This window comes from Symsagittifera roscoffensis, chromosome 1, assembly GCF_963678635.1.
Source record: "Symsagittifera roscoffensis chromosome 1, txSymRosc1.1, whole genome shotgun sequence".
Classification (NCBI taxonomy): Eukaryota; Metazoa; Xenacoelomorpha; order Acoela; family Convolutidae; genus Symsagittifera; species Symsagittifera roscoffensis.
The window spans coordinates 44,529,224-44,546,929 of record NC_087062.1 but is presented as its reverse complement, the minus strand read 5'-3'; the positions used below and the strand labels follow the sequence as shown (position 1 = coordinate 44,546,929).

General features: G+C 36.8%; 2 protein-coding genes across 2 annotated transcripts in view; both read left to right on the top strand.

Annotated features, from left to right (window-relative positions):
• LOC134844937 (spermatogenesis-defective protein 39 homolog) overlaps window positions 1–17,706 on the top strand; it is a 350,820-nt gene that overhangs the window by 66,823 nt on the left and 266,291 nt on the right. The window lies entirely within an intron of this gene.
• LOC134844918 (uncharacterized) lies at window positions 1,677–15,787 on the top strand. The gene is made up of 9 exons (XM_063861746.1): window positions 1,677–2,085; window positions 3,130–3,344; window positions 4,564–4,683; window positions 4,948–5,119; window positions 5,496–5,655; window positions 5,918–6,127; window positions 9,789–9,918; window positions 13,670–13,824; window positions 15,325–15,787. Exons 1-9 carry the CDS (start codon window positions 1,794–1,796, stop codon window positions 15,647–15,649), a joined length of 1,779 nt encoding a protein of 592 aa, XP_063717816.1. The 5' UTR covers window positions 1,677–1,793; the 3' UTR covers window positions 15,650–15,787.

Below are 17,706 nucleotides of genomic sequence, written 5' to 3'. Positions count from 1 at the left end.
TGCTTAAGCTAAAACGTACCCAATCATCACCGACTGATTTCATCACACAACTACTAGGTAGTTACTTGATTCCTCGAAATTTCTTCCATGCACAGTTTTCAAAGATTAACAAGCTGCCGGTAAACTAGAATATTACGGATGTGTACTGGTTTTTTTCCCCACTAGAAAGTTTGAGAACGTGAGAAGGTGGCTCGTGCCTCAACCTTGCGCCATTGTAGTCTTTTGATAGTAATTCTTTGATAATATCTAATTTATGTCACATATTTAAATCAAGCCACGAATAATCTGGCACTTCTTAGGCTATCACAGTCCGTCGAGCATATGTCCTTGCTCGACCAAAACAGAATAGTCGAGACAAGGTTTTGGGTCGAGCACAAACTCGAAACATAGCGCGAGCAGGGTCGAAACATTCCTGAAGAACGATCCAAAGTTATCGATTGTCAGCGGTAAATTGGAGTCCCAATCCAAAATTTCTTTCGAATATCAATATATTTGTTAACGGTTTTGACTCAAATTGAACTTCAGAGTATCCGTAATATGACAAATATTACGCTAAAAATAATTCATTTCTACAAAGCATTTAAGTTGCAACTAACCTACTAATTTCATTTTGATAAAAAAGCAGTCTGGGATATTATCTGAAAAGCATAAACTATAACTTTCAAGTTTGGATATCTAATGGTGAATTGACAATTGAACCATACCTGACTTCGGCCGAGACGGTCAAAACATATCTCGCGTGGGTCAACCACGGTCAAGCATATTGATTTCGATCGAGCACGGTTGAAAAATTTGTTGCTTGTGTCGAGAATATTTTTTTTCGGTCAGGCACGGTCGGAACATGCCGATATTTGGTTGAGACGGTCGAAGTATACAGTGAGCACCTCGACCCGTCTTCTTATAATTACGCCCCCTTTCAACAAAGATGTAAGTGGTAAGAAGATTAAGGTGTTCGAATTTTCGATAATTGAGAATGCAACAAAGTTCAAATAATAAATAAAACGCTCTATTGCTAGCTTACTGCTTTTAATTATAAGGGTTGGAAACTCTTTATTAGATACCCCGGAGGTATCGTTAAGTAAATCCGTCTTTCGTAATGTGACTTTCACGCAGTAAGCATGCATCGAAAAAGTAGTATGGAAATAAATTAAGATTAAAAACCCTAAAATTTTACAAAACGCCGTTTTCCTTAAAAAAATTTGGGATCTATTTAACAATTACCCCTTTTCAAGAAAAGGGGGCGAATTTTAAGTAAGTCAGGATTTCTTAACGCGACTTCTACGTAAAAAACTGCATCAAAAATTTAGCTTGAAAAAAGTATTGTTGCAACCCTTAAAGTTTCCAAAACGCTGTTTTCTTTTATAAAAATTGGGATTAACTGAACAATTATTACCTTTTAAGAAATGGTGCCAGTTGTTAAGTAGATTAGGTTGCAGTAAAATTCGAATTATAAATAAAACGTTCTATGCTATTTTACCGCTTTCATTTATAGGAGTGACAACTTTTTAATAGATACGGTGGGGAGGGGGGGGGGGGTTACCATAATAGATACCATAGTAGACTGTAGTGGAAAAAAGTATCAGTTGTTAGTTATTTAAATTATGATAAGTTAATATCTGAGTTGATTGCAGCGCATGCATTAACTAGGTGAAGACCTCTCAGCTTTCTCGCAAAATGACATATTATCAAAAAACATATACGAAGCAAAGCGTTTTGCTTTTGATTTACTTTTGATTATCAATTATCGTTTAATACATAAAAGAATACGTGCAGGTATTATAAACTACAATCAGATGTTTTCGCTGTTCAAGAAAATGTCTGAAAGCTCTCAAGACTTCTTGTGTTGGGGTTTGAAAAACAGATCGGATGTAGTGAACATATCGGTGCTGGACTTGGACCAGTTGCAGATCACTGAAAACTCAGACGGGTATATCCACTTCAATTACTCCACTGATTCGAACGCCTGTCTGCAGCTGAAGCCCAGTGACCACACCATGTTGGATGTGAATGGAAACTACTCCGTCCCTCTTTTCCCCTCCAGACATCTGGTGTCAGACTCAATCGCAATCAGGAGCTTCTGGACTGGTAAGAACTGAGACACCTGTGAACAAACCTGTAGGTAACGACCCTCAAAGTTTTAGCATAAAAGGTTCTTATAGTGTCTTGAGAAAGCTCGGAAAATCGGAAGAGGAGGACGCTCTTTCAGGGATTTGACAGCCTGACTACTCAAAGGGGCATCTCTTTGGTACTAGTTTAAGACATCCAAGTTTCACTGACCGTGCCTAAAAGTTACTAAAAGCGCCTTTGGCGGCAATATATAAAAATTTAGAGGGGGAGCGCGCACCAAAAACAACGCACTTTTTTTGGTCAAAACTTTCCAAAAAGTGGCGTTTTTTGGCCTGTCTTTCAAAAAATTGGTCAAAAGGCCTTAACAATGATTTGGAAAGGCTCGGAAAAATATTTTGATTGGACTTAAAAAAAAGTAGACGCAATTTCAGACCTTTTTTAAAAATCCGCCCCTTTTCCCCTTTGAGAAAATTCTAGATCCGTCCCTGCTCCTGCCGACCCAAAGAACCCCCCTCTGTACCCTTTGTACTATTTTGAGGTATCCATTTTTGGCTGACGGATTCTAAAATTTTCTAAAAGCGCCTTTGGCGCCAATCTTTATTAATTTTAAGGAAGAAGCGCGCGCCGAAAAAACGCGTTTATTTGGTCAAAGTTCTTTAAAAAGTGCCTAAAACGCTTTTTTTGGCCTGTTTTGTTTCAAAATTTTGCATGCGGCGCGGAAAATTTAGCCAAAACAAGGTTTTTTTTTATTGTTTTGGGAGAGCTCGGAAAATCAATTTAGTCAACCTAAAAAAAAGTAGACAAAATCATTTTGAAAATCCGCCCCTTTCCTCTTCAAGAAAATCCTAGATCCGCCACCTGGGCATGAATCTAAAACTATATTGAGGAGGAATCAGAGTGAATTATGAAAAAAATTGGAAGGTTTTGACCCAAAAGAATTGTTTTTCGGCTGGAGCTTTCGGTGGAAAAGAGATCTAATTACCGCAAAAGTGAAAGTGCGTCATTAAAAGAAAAACACCTTTAAAATAGAGCTGTAAATAAATACTTAAGCTGCATTTCCAGGTTACGCCGGTCTTTCGTTCTACATCACAAATGGCTACTGTGACGATGACCTACCTCCGGGGCTGACTGGGGAGGAGGAGTATGATGAGCACCCCTCCCTGTTCTACCACCTCTCTCCTCCAGACAACGACACCTACTCTGTGTCGAGGCAGGTGATGATACTTCCCTACGATGGAATCGCACAGCAGATGTTCTTCTACATGACCATCGCCATGGTCAGTTCTTTAAATCAGTATTACATTTTTCCCACTGACAACTTAGATGATTTTGTATAATTTTTTCAATCTAGAGGAGCAAGACATGTTTGAATAGGGTTTTCTGCTTGAATAACTGCTGCCGATGTGAGCATTGCAGTTTTATATTCAAGTTTTGTAGTTTGGCAATCAAAATTGTGATAGAAAGGTTGTATTTACTGCAGATTTTAGGTGCAACCACCTATTTTCCAGATCAACTGTTCGATATCTTCCTAGTTTCTGTTTAAAATTGATGGTCGAACTTTGAGTTTAAATAGGCAGAAAAAAAAACACGTCCTCTAATTTTAATTTAAAAAGAGGCGGTAGATCTGATCCAATGCCTCAACAAGGATAGCCGGTTGCTGTGCTGTACATGCAGCGTAGAGTGTTTCGACCAAAGACTTCAAAAAAATCAAACAAAAAAAATCTTTTTACTTTTGTTTCAAAGCTGTAGCAAATTTAATGTTGCTCTTTTTCCAGTAAATGGCAATCGAGTTAATTTGATGAGACGATATAATAATTGAAATCAGGGGCGGATTTAGGGGGGGAGGGGGCGGACGCCCTTTTCCCCCTCAGGGATTCGACCCCCTGCCGACCCAAAGGGTCCCCCCTTTGATACTTTTTCAGAAATCCATTTTTGCCCGACCGACCCTGAAATTTTTCTAATGGCGCCTTGGGCGCCAACAATATATACTAACTTTGAGGGGGAGCGCGCGCCAAAAAAAAACGCGATTTTTTTGTCAAAATTTTTCAAAAAGTGCCCAAAAACGGCTTTTTTGTCTGTTTTTTCAAAAATTTGCCTGCGGCGCAGAATATTTTGCCAACACTGCTTGGGGAGAGCTCGAAAAATCAATTTGGTCGGCCTAAATAAAAAAGCTCGTCAAAGTTTTCGATTTTTTTTTTTTGAAAATCCGCCCCCCCCCCCCCCCTCGAGAAAATCCTAGATCCGCCCTGATTAAAATAGTGCTGAAATTGCAAAGAAAAATTAAATTGAGAGTTTGTTTACTAATGGATTTTATCGTGTCAATTGTCAATTTCGGGCCACATGAACGCGCATTATGCACTTGAACACCTGTGAGTTTTTTTTGAGATATCAAAATTGAGAAAAAAATCGCTAGCTATTCCACAGTTCCTTCCAGCCAGTTAAGTGTCGTGGTCGGAACAAAAATTTCAGCCTGTGATCATTGGGTGTTTTTTGCAGGTGCTGCTGAACATGTTTGTGATGGGGCTGGAAAACCACCCGAAGATGTGGAGGAGGGACTGGAAGAAGTGTCGCCAGAGAATGCTGCCAGTCCTCCTCCGATTCATCGTGAACCCACTGGCTAGTCACTCTTCGTGAACTCTTTCTTTCCTCTTATCTTTCTTCATTAATCGAATACCGTATTCTGCCTTTTCAATTAAAGGCACCTACTTTTCAAGAGAAGCAATGACATACTTTTAAATCAATTTTTAATTGATTTTCGATGAAACCGATGATAAATTTGACTTATATAGCAAATGTACATTTATAATAAATAAACTCATAAGAAATGTTCTCGATTCGTAAACGTTTTTTTTTTAATATTGCAAATGTGCAAGTGTTTAGATTGCGTTTGGACTGAGCGTGGTGTTCGCGTTCGACAGCAGAGACACTGTGACAGCTGTGATGACCAGTGTACTGCCAGGGTGTGGGTTCAGTCGCCTCATGGCCTACCTGTTCGGGGGCAACAAGAACCTCAGTTACACCCAGGGACTATACTCCCTCATCATGGCCGCATGTACAAGGAATCTCTCATTTACTAATGCCTCAAAAACGAATCTTAGCCCTCAATTGGAAACAGGCAACGAATGAATTTCAAGCAACAGCATGTGTACAAAATAGCTATGCTGCGATTGTGCTAGTTGTAGAACGAAACCTATGAACAATCTTCTAACAACCTGAAAAGGGATGAACATGCCCTTCAGTAATACTGGGAATCCAAAAAACAGCAAATCATTAATTAAATCCTATTTTTGTCAATTCATTTCAGATTTTTTTTGCATTACATTAGCAAAAATATTGTGATCAAACCCCATTCGCTACTTTTTGTCATGGACAAACATCAGAGTGTACGAATGAAACAACTCTTGGTTGATGATGATGCGTGTTTCTAGTTGCGATTCCTCTGGTGCTGCTGCTGTTCCATCTGTGTTACCATGTCTTCTCCCTCCCCTTCCTCTCCCCCGAAGATGACCCTCTCCTCAACACCAAGATAGAGTTCGCCCTCGGGTTCTTAGTGATATCCACTCCTGTACTACCTGGCATAGCACTCAGGTGAATACAGGTTCCACATTATTTCATGGTTATTATTTCATTATTCAGTTTCGGCAATTGGCACTCGAATTTAATATTTTTCAACTACGAATAAAACTTCGAAGAAAAAAATTTCTTAAATTCGAAATTTTATGAATCGCGTCATTAATGAAAAAAACTTTGAGAAAAAAAGCGAGTTTTCCGGTGTAAATGTTTATCACAAACTGCCAATGTATCAAATTCAAAATAACTATAGTTTCTCTAGCAATGATATTTTCTACAGATACATCTCTTCGAAGTACAAGTCCATCCCCTCAGTGATTGGTCCGAAGATGGGCGACTTCTTGAAGCCCCTGGCCCTGTCGCTGTCTCTCTGTGTGTTAGCATTCGGACTCTACACGCACATGTTTGTCTTCTTCAAGTTCTCTGCCCAACAGTTCGCATGGGTCATCCTCTTCCCCCTCGTCTGCTCCGGATGCGCACTCGCATTCAGGTCGGTTAGATTGAAGTTATTGACCATTTAGCTTAAATGCAGATATCATAGTTTTTGTCTGAGAAGCTTCCAATTGTCATTAAAACATCGTTTGTTGTCTAACTAGAAACTTACTCAGTAATCCGTATGTAACAAACTGGACGAAATCAGCAATTTGGACGAAAGCTGCTCAGGGCAAAGCTTTGAATTTTCCGAATGACTGTTAATGTATCTGGTACCGCTTTTTCCAAAAAATGATAAAGTTTTCAAAATAGAATCTATTTTTTTTTTTATAGTTTTTGAGAATGTTTTCAATTTTAAGCTCCGCACATCAATTTCTCTTAGATTGTATAAAAATTTACAAAATGACTAGATAAATGCTGACAATTCAGCGTGATAAAAAACTCTCCAAGCGCAAACATTCATATTCTTTCATAATCAAAGCTAACTTAGATACATTTGGAACCGATTCCCAAAATTTTGTTTGAACGATAATATTACGTTGATGTACAAGTAGCACTCAGAGTGATCAAAACTGTAATTGCATTCAAAAAATTAAAAATCGATTGCTGTAGAGACAGTAGAAAAGGGACTGCAGTTGCATATATCATGAAAAGTCATTCAAACATCTACACATGATGTTTTTTATTGCAGTCCGAATCACAAAAAAAAACTTGAAAATGATTTAGCACTCAACCTTTTATGACTCGTCATATTGGAATCTGATTTTTCAAAGACCATCGTTCATACCTGTTAGAATTCTGCGATACAGATTGTGTTTGATTGTTGTATATTTGTGTAGGTTGTTGTCTGTGTAAAAAACTATGAGGCTCATGTTTGCCTGAATAAAGTGCATTCATCAACGCACTTTATAGTGATGAATGCACTTTATTCAGGCAAACATGAGCCTCATAGTTTTTTACACAGACAACAACCTACACAAATATACAACAATCAAACACAATCTGTATCGCAGAATTCTAACAGGTATGAACGATGGTCTTTGAAAAATCAGATTCCACTATGACGAGTCATAAAAGGTTGAGTGCTAAATCATTTTCAAGTTTTTTTTGTGATTCGGACTGCAATGAAAAACATCATGTGCAGATGTTTGAATGACTTTTCATGGATATATGCAACTGCAGTCCCTTTTCTACTGTCTCTACAGCAATCGATTTTTAATTTTTTGAATGCAATTACAGTTTTGATCACTTTGAGTGCTACTTGTTGTTCCGAATTTGTTCCGGCTTGTTGTAGATTTTAGAATTTTTAATTAAGCATTTTTCACGGAATTTTTTTTATTCTATCTCAAAGATATTGTTCTCTGAAGCTCAAATTAAAAAAAATCACCTGTGATCTTTTTTTTGTAAAACTAAGAACAGTTTGGAAATTGCTAATTTGACCAGTTTGGGATAATTAACGCGCGATATAATTGATTTTTTTTTAGGATACGGGACATTGAATGCATTCTTTTTTTAACCTACGTTAGCGTGTGGGGGGATGAATTGAAAAAAAAAATAAAAAAGAACATTTTTAAAAAAAAATCATTTTGTCTATTTTGCAACAAAATTTTTTTATTGGCCTGAAAATGTAGTCGAAAAATTCAAAACTTCGCCTTGATAAACGAGCAGTTTTGTTTCTCATAGTTGTTTTTCCAGACCTTGTGGGGGTCTTACATAATTGTTTTCCGAACGTTTTTTATGTCACAGGGAAGATATCGACTCCATCCGTTCGATTTAGGGTTTGTATGATTATTTTACCGGCGACTATTTTTGCTAAAAATCCGCGCATACGAATGAAAAAAATTTGCTCGTATCAGGGAAAAGCTCTAAATATTCTGACTGCCCTTAAAATTGTCTTGAATAATTTTTGTAAATTAAATATTGGCAAAGCTTTGAGTTCTAGGCTGACAATATCAAAAAGTAAGTTTGCAATTTGAGTCGTGTAAGGAATTCAATAAAATCAACTAGCTGCCTCAATTCAATTTTGTGGAACGATTTTGTGGTGCGAGAATGTAAAACTAGCAGCTTTAGGCAAACGCATAGAAGGTTACTATAGTGGTAAGCACACGCATGTATATTTCTCACATACTTCGAAAGTCGGAAGACTGCTAGCATATCAAGGTAAAACCCTGAATGTCCCGATTGCTCTTTAATTTATACCGAGCAGTTTTTGAGAAATTAAAATATTGAAAACTTATACTTTTTGGACAATATCAATGTGTAAAATTTCGAGTCGCACGAAATTAATATTACGACCAATTAGCTAGCCTCAATTCAATTTGGAACGGTTTTGTTGAGCGGGATAATTTGCCACGCATAAATAATTCGCGTTACGCTCTCAGCATCATGAATAACCTCTTCAAAGCGCGCAAAATTTAGTCCAGAACATGACAAATTTGGCAAGTTTCAAACAAGCAAAACTTTTCAAAAAAATTATTGGAGGTAAAATATCTTTTTAAATTTGAACTAAATATTCCGTTTAATTCGGAATTCGAAACAGTTATGCGCTCTGTGAATAAATATCTATAAAACGCGTTGAAAACTTCTGTATTTAAAATAATTCCAAAATGAATCATAACAAGACTGCTCGTATCAGGGCAAAGCCCTGAAGGCGCGACTGGCTTTTAAGGATTATTTGGCAGTAATAACATTAAAAAATTAAATGAAAGAAAACAAAATGAATATTTTTTTTCTAAAATTTGAAATTTTTTATGAAAATCATCCCCCCACACGCCATATAAAGTACAAAAGGATAGAGTTCGCTCCTTGTAACAAATCAATTATGGCAAATAAGCTTCTTTCAACCAATTTGGAACAATTTCTAAGAGGGATTAACTCTCCGCTTTAATATCTTTAAACCCCCGTGATTTTACGAAAATTAGTCACAGGTAAAATATCTTTTCAAAGTTGAGCTCAGGACAACAATAACTTTCGAATGATATAAGAAAGTTCTGTCAAAATAGGCTAGTTAAAAAGTCGAAATTTGTCTGAAGAAAAAACTCACCCCGAGCACAAATATTCCGTTACTTTCGTATCGAAAGTCGGAACAATTACTTTCGTATCGAAAGTCGGAACAATAATCTATTTTTTTCCATTACTTTAATTTAACACACTGCTTGTCGGACTGCTTGTATTAGGAAAAAACGTGTCTGTGGTTGCTTTGAGTGAAAATAAAAGAATTAAAGTAAGATAGAATAACTACAGGTAAAAACAAACTTCAAAATGCAATCGAAAGTCCCCCACACGCAAAATCAGTCGGAGCATTCAGGGCTTTGCTATATTACGAGCAGTCTTGTTAGCAAAACTGAGTAAACTTTACGAGTCAGTTCAGTGGTAAAATGATCCGCTCAAAGCCAGCAAAAGGTTGCGAGCAGTTCGATTTTGAAAAGCTCTCGATTTTTCAAAAGCTAAAAGATAATTTGATTTATTCCATGAAACTCGAAAGTTGAAAAATACTCGGAACTTTTCTGCACATTTTGAGCTCATTAGCATTTTTAGATTGATTATGTCTACAAAAAAATAGTTATTGTTAAATTTCTTGATACGATCTCGATTCCAATTGAATCCGTATGCTAGTTTTTTTTCATTCCGCGGTCTTAGCTGAACACAACAGAGGCAAATGTTTCCAAAATTAAGAAAAAGAGAATGATGTTTACAACAAATTAGTTTTTGTGCGCTAGTTGTCTGGTGAGTCAGCCTTCGGATGAGCTGGTCACGAGCATCTGTGAGTGGTGGATGCCGAATGTGGGAGTAGCCCTGGCCATAGCATACCTGTCCATGCAGACCATGCACGCCGCCATGGCCCTCAAGGCCTCTTTTCCAGTCAAACCATATGCCATATACCCACTAAAATAACTCTTTATTGTTTCGAACATTTGAAAAATGTGAGGAATTTTATATTCGGGTTTATTTTAGTTCTTTTTTTGTTTTCCACACAAAATCAGGTACCGTCGAATAATCATCAGAATGGGTCAAGTTTTATATCATATTAAAGCCCCTGTTGTCGTGATTTCAAATTTTCAATGTTGATTGGTACAATAAATTTGGCTACAGTAACCTTGAGATGTTCATATCATTATCTGTATACATATATCATTGTTAGTACTATATTCAAGGTCAAGTTTTGCTGACTTTTAACATAAGAAGACTGTCATTCATTCTACCGTACGATGATACGGAACTCAGTTATACGCACTTAGCTTGTGCTCAGAAAAGATTTAAGACTTCAGTCTAAATGTATTAATCGAAATCTTATCAGTCTTCACTCACAAGTTATAGTTATCCCTATCGGTATCACATGGCGCAGCCAGCAGGATTCTTGCCTCTCATAAAAATACGACTGACATGGGGGTTCCTGTGTTCTGGACTTCAGCATATTCCAACCCGCCTGGGGCCTTTAAAATTTGGTTCGACCAATTTTATTGGCAGTGACGGTAAAAGAAAATGTAAACCCAGAGGAACTAAGGGATGATCCAAAACCAGTGTTAGAAGAGCCCGTTCCTCGACCAGAAACACCAAGAACAGGTGAAGATGCCCAAGCAGTAACGGGTTGGAAAGCTAAAGATAAACTTTCGAGAGACAACGTTCTGCTCGAAAATGAGGAAAGAAGAGAAAAAGGACCTAAAGTCAGTCACAATGTGTTTTAAAATCAAGTGCAAAAACGACTTGCATCGAGACTATTCTCTGTTTTGGGTACGGAAGGAGAGAAAAGATTTGTTCAGAAAAACCCACAGAGAAAAGTGTCTAAACTTGAGTTCAAATGGCGATATTGGCCAGAGCATCTTTTGAAAAAACGCAAAGTGTTATCTACCAGAGGTACAAACTGTTCAATAGATCTCAAGAAACGGGGGACATTGGAATCCTCTCAGGCAGCTCTAACTGCACAAGCAGCGAGAGCGGAGCTAGGCACGTTGGAAGACGAACTAGTTAGGGACCTATTTATTTCGAAGATGAAAAACACAGTATCAAAAGATACATTAACATTCGAAACATTTACATTGGATGAGATCCTAAAACGAGCTCTGAAGTTCGAACAGAGTAATCAAACGACACAAGCGTTTCAAAAGTCACACGCTGTTACTGCAAATGCAGGCCTTTTCTCTGGGTCAAAAATCAAGACAAAGCAAGAACCCATTATGGTAGTAGGCAAAAGAGGTCAAAACAATAGACGACCGATCACGGAACAGTATAAACTGAAATCAAACGAAATCAGGAGTAAATCAAGGCCCCGGGCAGACCACAAACCGTGTACTAGATGAAGAAGTGCTTTTGCGGAAGGACACTTGAAGAATTGTCCAGCAATGGGGAAACCAAGCAAGAACTGTAACAAGTCCAATCACTTCACTAACACGTGCCGTACCGTTCACAACAAATAAGCGAAATGACGGAAAACACAACAAGTTCAGACGTAAAAGGTAATCTGATCCAAAAATTTGATTCTTGCGATCTATTTGAGATCATGTAAACCGAAATTGATTAGACACCAAGTGATCGAATCGAAGGTTACATTGAAAATCGAATAGAAAACAAGGATTCAAGACATCCAGGTGGCAAGGAAACACGAAATATCACATAGATTGATATACGCAGGAGTCCGCAGTCACAGCAGATCAAAGCGTAAAGGCGTTGAACAGAATTGACAATCAAATTATAAATATGACAACAGATACGGGAAACCCCGTGTCCTTCTTAAACTGGTCAACGGCAAAAAAAAAGATACTGAAGGGGTCCATGAAAACGAAATTCATTCCAGCGGAGAGATTGAACCTGTCAGAGTAGTTTTTCGATTATAACAAACACCCGATTTTGAAATTAAGAGCGCTCAAAGCAGACATTCGATCAGCTGGATGATAAGTGAGAGGAGCATCGTTCCTCATAACAGAACGCCTTGAAAGATGCATTCTGGGTCTGGATTTACAAAGCAAACTGGGGATAAAGATAACTCAGAAATAGATGTCCAAGGAAAAATCAAAGTTTACCGTGCTAATGTGCAGTCAAAAGGTTGGAATCCCAAATTTTACCTTTAATTTAAACCGCCAATTTAACCTATCTAACCGCCAAAAGGAATCAAAAAATCATGTTGTGAGTACAAACTTCAAATATCCATTATGCTTGATACAAGAAAAAAAAAGGATAGAAGGATTCCTATTCACATTCAAGACAAAAAACAATCAAAACTAGACAAATGTACTAGTGATTGTCTTATCGCCCCCTTAGTTATCACGGCGAAGAAAGACGAATCGATAAAATTGGTATTGGATGCACAACCCTTCAAGATACGACGCCCGAAGAATGGGAGAAACTAGCCGATCAGGTGCTCGCTCACTCGAGATGTGCAAAAATTGGCCGAGGAGAATCTGACTTTAAGATACATAGCAGTAGAGGGGGACGAGGCAAATCGACCCAGCACTCCTCCGGGTTTTTCTGATGAGTCGGGCCGGGAAGAGACAGATGGCTCAAAAATAGTGAGACGAAGCAAACCAGTGGAGACTAGATTGGTCTTATTAGAAACGCATTTATTCAGACCAAAGTTTGGATGTTCGTCCCTGGATATCACTAGAACATGAAACGCAGCGTGGCGAGTACCGCTCCAGATTAAAGCAGCCAAAATAGAGAGAGATGCAGCGAAACAAATTTTAAACTCGTTAAACAGAACATATTAAACTGAGTACTAAATTTTCTAAACATATTTAAATTTTATACTTAAGTCATATAAAATTTATTGATCCTCAGGGGAACGTTCAAAAAAGTGTCTTACATTTTTTTACAATTTTTTTTTCGTTTTCCTATTTGCTATTCATTTCTTTTGCAGAAACTGTTTTCCAATCGGCTTATTTGATTATGACTGTCGATGGTACCTAATTTACATTTTTTGGTTCAGATTTTTACCTTCACGCCACACTGAACAATTGACACTAATTTGAAAAAAAACTATATTTTTTAAAGACTGGTCGGAACATAGTGTGCTGTTTTTAGTGATCAGGTAATCAATGTCAACATCCAGTTCACTGAAAAATGAATGAATTTTATGTCGAACCAATTCTAAACATTGGCAGATGTTTGAAGTCGATTTCTAAAAAGTTGAAAAAAAAATAGTAGGTATTTTCTTTTTGGTTGACCAAATTGATATTGCCAACCCACTATAAAGACCCTTTATTGCGGAAACTGTCTGCGCCGCAGGGACACTTTTGAAAAAGCTGCAAAAAACCGTTTTCATAGCTTCGACCAAAATTGATTTTTTTGGTGCGCGTCCCCCACCTCTTTCAACGTTAGTGTATAATGGCCAAAGGAGGATCCAATTCCCAAGGTAGTTGTATTTATGACAAAATATTGTTGCCTTGCCCTCCAATGCCCTGCACTAAAACCACCCTTGTATCTAAGTGAATGACTCGAACCCAAATTTGCGCGCTTTTTGAGAATTCTATTCAGCCTAGAGTTTCAGTTTGATTTTACCATAGATCTCGTGTTTTCTCCAAGCACAATCACGTAACAATGTTCAAGTAAGTGGCTGTATTAAGAATATTGGAAAAGAGTGCTCTGTTCTTCTTTTGCCCTCTGTCAGATCCTGATCCCGTATGCCTTGTGGGTGTTTGTGTTGAATGTGGTCTACTACAGTGGGCGGGTGAGTGTGGGCCACTGGTACAAACTGTACAAGAAGGAGAAGCTAACAGAGAGCGAGGAGATCGACCACCAGATGATTCACAGGGCATCCGTCAGGCAAGCAAACACGCGACCTCACAACAAATTGCACATTGAACCAGGCGCGGATCTAGGAATTTCTCGACCTTTTTTAATAGGTCGACTAAAATCGATTTTCTAAGCTCTCCCAAATGACTATAAAGACCCTAATTCAACCAAGTTTTTGAAAAAAAGGCCAAAAAAGGCGTTTTTACGCACTTTTTGTAAAATTTCGACCAAAAAATTGCGTTTTTTCGGCGCGAGCTCCTACAAAATTAGCTCCTACAAGTTTTTCCCACAGGCGCCTTTGGAAAAATTTTAAGGCCAGTCAGCCAAAAATGGATATCTGAAAATAGTACAAAGGGGGTCGAATCCCTGAGGGAAAGAATGTGTCCGCCCCCCGCCGTCCCCCCTAAATCCGCTACTGCATTGAACCCTTGTTGTACCTTTAATTTACCTTGTTGTTATGGATGTTTCCGAAACGACAAGCACCATATTGAAGCCTTTGATAGCACTTTGCAGTTTTTTTGTTCAAATTAATAGATTGATCAATAATGATTTTTAATCATTAAGTCGTGTCTATTGAGTTTATCAAGTAATGGCAGGTTACGTCTTCGACACTGTTTCTCAGTAACTCAATTTAGTTTAGTTCATGTTTATTCTCATCATTACTTTTGCGATAAGCAATGGTATTGCAATCGGTTACTAGACTTTTTTTCCCGTAAACAATTTTGTTCACTAGACTCATTTCATATCTGAATTCCTTGCTCTTCTGGCATGCTTAATTTAAAGAAAGATCGAAAAAAACTACTATACTTTAAGTAGTAATTAGGTGAAGCCCGTTTCAGATTGATTTTTTTTTCAAAAAGTTTCTCCGTTTTTTTGCGGGTTCGTGGTTTTCGTCCTAGTTTTTGTCGGTTCATTTCCCACTGTTTTGGAACGCCATCCTTTTTAACTGATTGGGTTTTATTGGCTTCGTTTCTAGAGCATGAATTTTGTTCCAATTTAAACCATTTTTCACAACAACTGAAACTTCAGTAATTTGAATATTTACCAAGCCTGATATAGGTTTAGTTCGTATTTTTTGTTCGTTTCTTTTTTAAAAATTTAAACAGTTTCAGTTGATGTTGTATCGTCTGCAGTGAACTTTTGTTGCATAATTTCGAGGGCAAATATACTCGCATGCGATTATGTGTTTCAGATTGGATGGGTCGTAAAATTTTTAAAAATTAATGAAGTTTTTTATGACAACAGTTTTGTTTTCGGCTCACACATTTCGACCAAAAATTTGTTGACGCTTGTTAATTGATTTCTCTTTTTAAAGCTGCTTATGAACTTTTGTCTATACAACCATAAAGTTTTTGTAGCTGTACGTTCATCAACTTTTCAAGTTGTTTTTTCAAGTTAATATTTCAACTTACTTTTTTCCAGAAAATTCAAGTAAACTTTTCAACTTCATTTTTCAGGAACTTTTTTTGCATCGCAAGTGTTGCGAGGCTCCGCTTGCCTCGGTGTAAATTAGCGTTCTGATTGTTTCAGTTTGAGCAAGCGAAGAAGTACTGTGGCTGGAAACAGAACTGGCAACCTGAACTCGCCAACCGCAAATATGAATATCAACATGGAAGCTCTGGCCCAGCTTCCATCCCGAAACAACCGGGGATGCAGGCCTAAAGAGCCAGAAAGAATAGTGATGCCAGATCTATCCAAACTGCCCATATCGAGACGAAACTCCAGCTCGAGGCGTAACTCCAGTTCAAGTTCTCACTCGAGTAAGCGATACATGTCAGAGGAACGACGTAGATCATCTTATGTCAGTCTAGGAAGGGTTCCTATATTCGCAGAAGATGACGAAGACGATTTGTAAAATATAGGAAAACTATTAAACATGAGTCTGTTAACAAGAAACAGTGATTATTCTTGATGTTTTGTCTAATACTCTTTTCAATGATTATGCCTGTATAAGTAACTAATATTTCTTTTCGATCAAAAAATTTTGTTTTCAGTTTTTTACTTAGAAAATCTGATAGCAAAAACGTGCCTAAAAAATGATTGTTTCACAATTTCCGTCTTTAAAAAAATGGTAAAAGAATTTGTTTATAAACAGACTTATCAAAACCATCAACAGCTACATATAGGGGTCTAATTGCAACCAGTCATTTTTGTTTTAAATTGAAACGTCGGAGCTTGTGAACAATCTCCCCCTAAGTATACCAAGTGAACATTCTCCCCCTAAAATTAAATGGCAAATACAAGCAGTAAGGCCTGCACGGACTGTGCTCAAATCTTTTATGCAAGCGAACGATCCCATACTTAAATTGATTTAGGGGGGAGATTCATCACTTGGTCCGAAAAGTCAGAAAATCTTGTAATAATTCGGTGCAGTTAGAGAATACTAAGACTTTCTATAAAATTCAACCTAATCTCGGAGACTGAAACTCAGTCAAGACTCAAAACCGGCAATTTTAATTTTGACAACAAAACCTGACATTCCTAAAGGCGCAAGAAAAATTAAGTTCTTAAAACAACTGAAAATTTTTTGGAAGCTTCAAGTTCTCCGAAACGAGTTTTTCTTTAAAATTTTGTTCCTGTAAATGCAAATCTTTAGAAGGGACGTAGCATGCTTTATTGGAAAAAAAACTTCGTATGTTTTTGCTTGAGTAGAATAATGTGTTAATAAATATTGTTTATCGATCCTGAAACTGTTGCTGAATTCTTTTTTTTTGCGCTAGAAAGTTTATTGACCTAAAACAACTACGGAAAACTTTTATAGAAGATTCAAATTCATGAAAACAATTTTTTTAAAGAAAAATTTGTTCTTGAAATTGAAAATATTGAAAAGTGACGTAGCCTGTTTGATAGAGAGAATGTTTCATTTTTTTTTTGTTTTTGAGATGGCTAATATATTAATAATTAATTGTTTATGTTCCTGAAGTTTTTGAGGGAAACTTTTTTTGCGCAAGAAAGTGTAGCGATGTAAAATAAATAGTGAAATTATTTGTGGAAGTTTCAAATTCTTCAGAACCACTTTAAAATTTGTTTTTTTTTGATAAATTCGCTATTCTTCAAACAAACATCGCAAGCTTTATTGAAAGATTAATTCAAAAATTTTAGCTTGATGCAAAAATTACTATATAAAATTTTCTTATCTTTTGTGAAACGAGTGCTGAGCTTGTTGTTTTTGAAATTGCATTTTTCAAAAAGGAGCTGAGCATGGTTTGTGAAAAAACTGATGTGTTTCTGTTTGAGTACGATAAGCTGTTTAAAAAATAAAAACTGACATCTAGGTATAATTTTGACCAATTTAAGATTATTTTCAGAAACTAACTGATTGTCCTAAGTTCGATTGATTTTATATGGACGCCTCAAGTTCCGGAAAACGAAATTTCTTTCAGTTTTTTACTGAAATTACAATTTTTTAGGGGTGGATCATGTTAGTGGTAAAACATTTGATGTGTTTTTGTTTGAGTAGGAGCGGGTTTTAATAAACAATTTTCATCAACATCTGAATCAAATTTTTACAAGATTTTGACTACTTTTAGATTCTTTTAAAAAAAACTTCCGACTCTTAATATCCAAGAAAAACAAACGACGTGAAACAAAAGGTGAAACGTTTTGGAAGCTTCAAGTTTTCAAGAACGAGTTTTTTAAATGTTTTTCTTAAGAAATTGCAAATTCTCAAGAATAACGTAGCAAGCTTTTTTTTAAAAAAAATTTATTTTGTTTGAGTAGGACAATGGTTTCATTAATAAAAATTTTTGTTTCGGAAAAAATTGCTTCATAAGTTTTATCTGAAAATTTAGTTGTTGAAAACAGCTGGAGAATGATTTTCGGAGAGAACGTTTGATGTATTTTTGTTTAACTTAGATAAAATGTTGATAAATACTGAAAACTGTCATCAAAGTATAATTATGACATCATTGT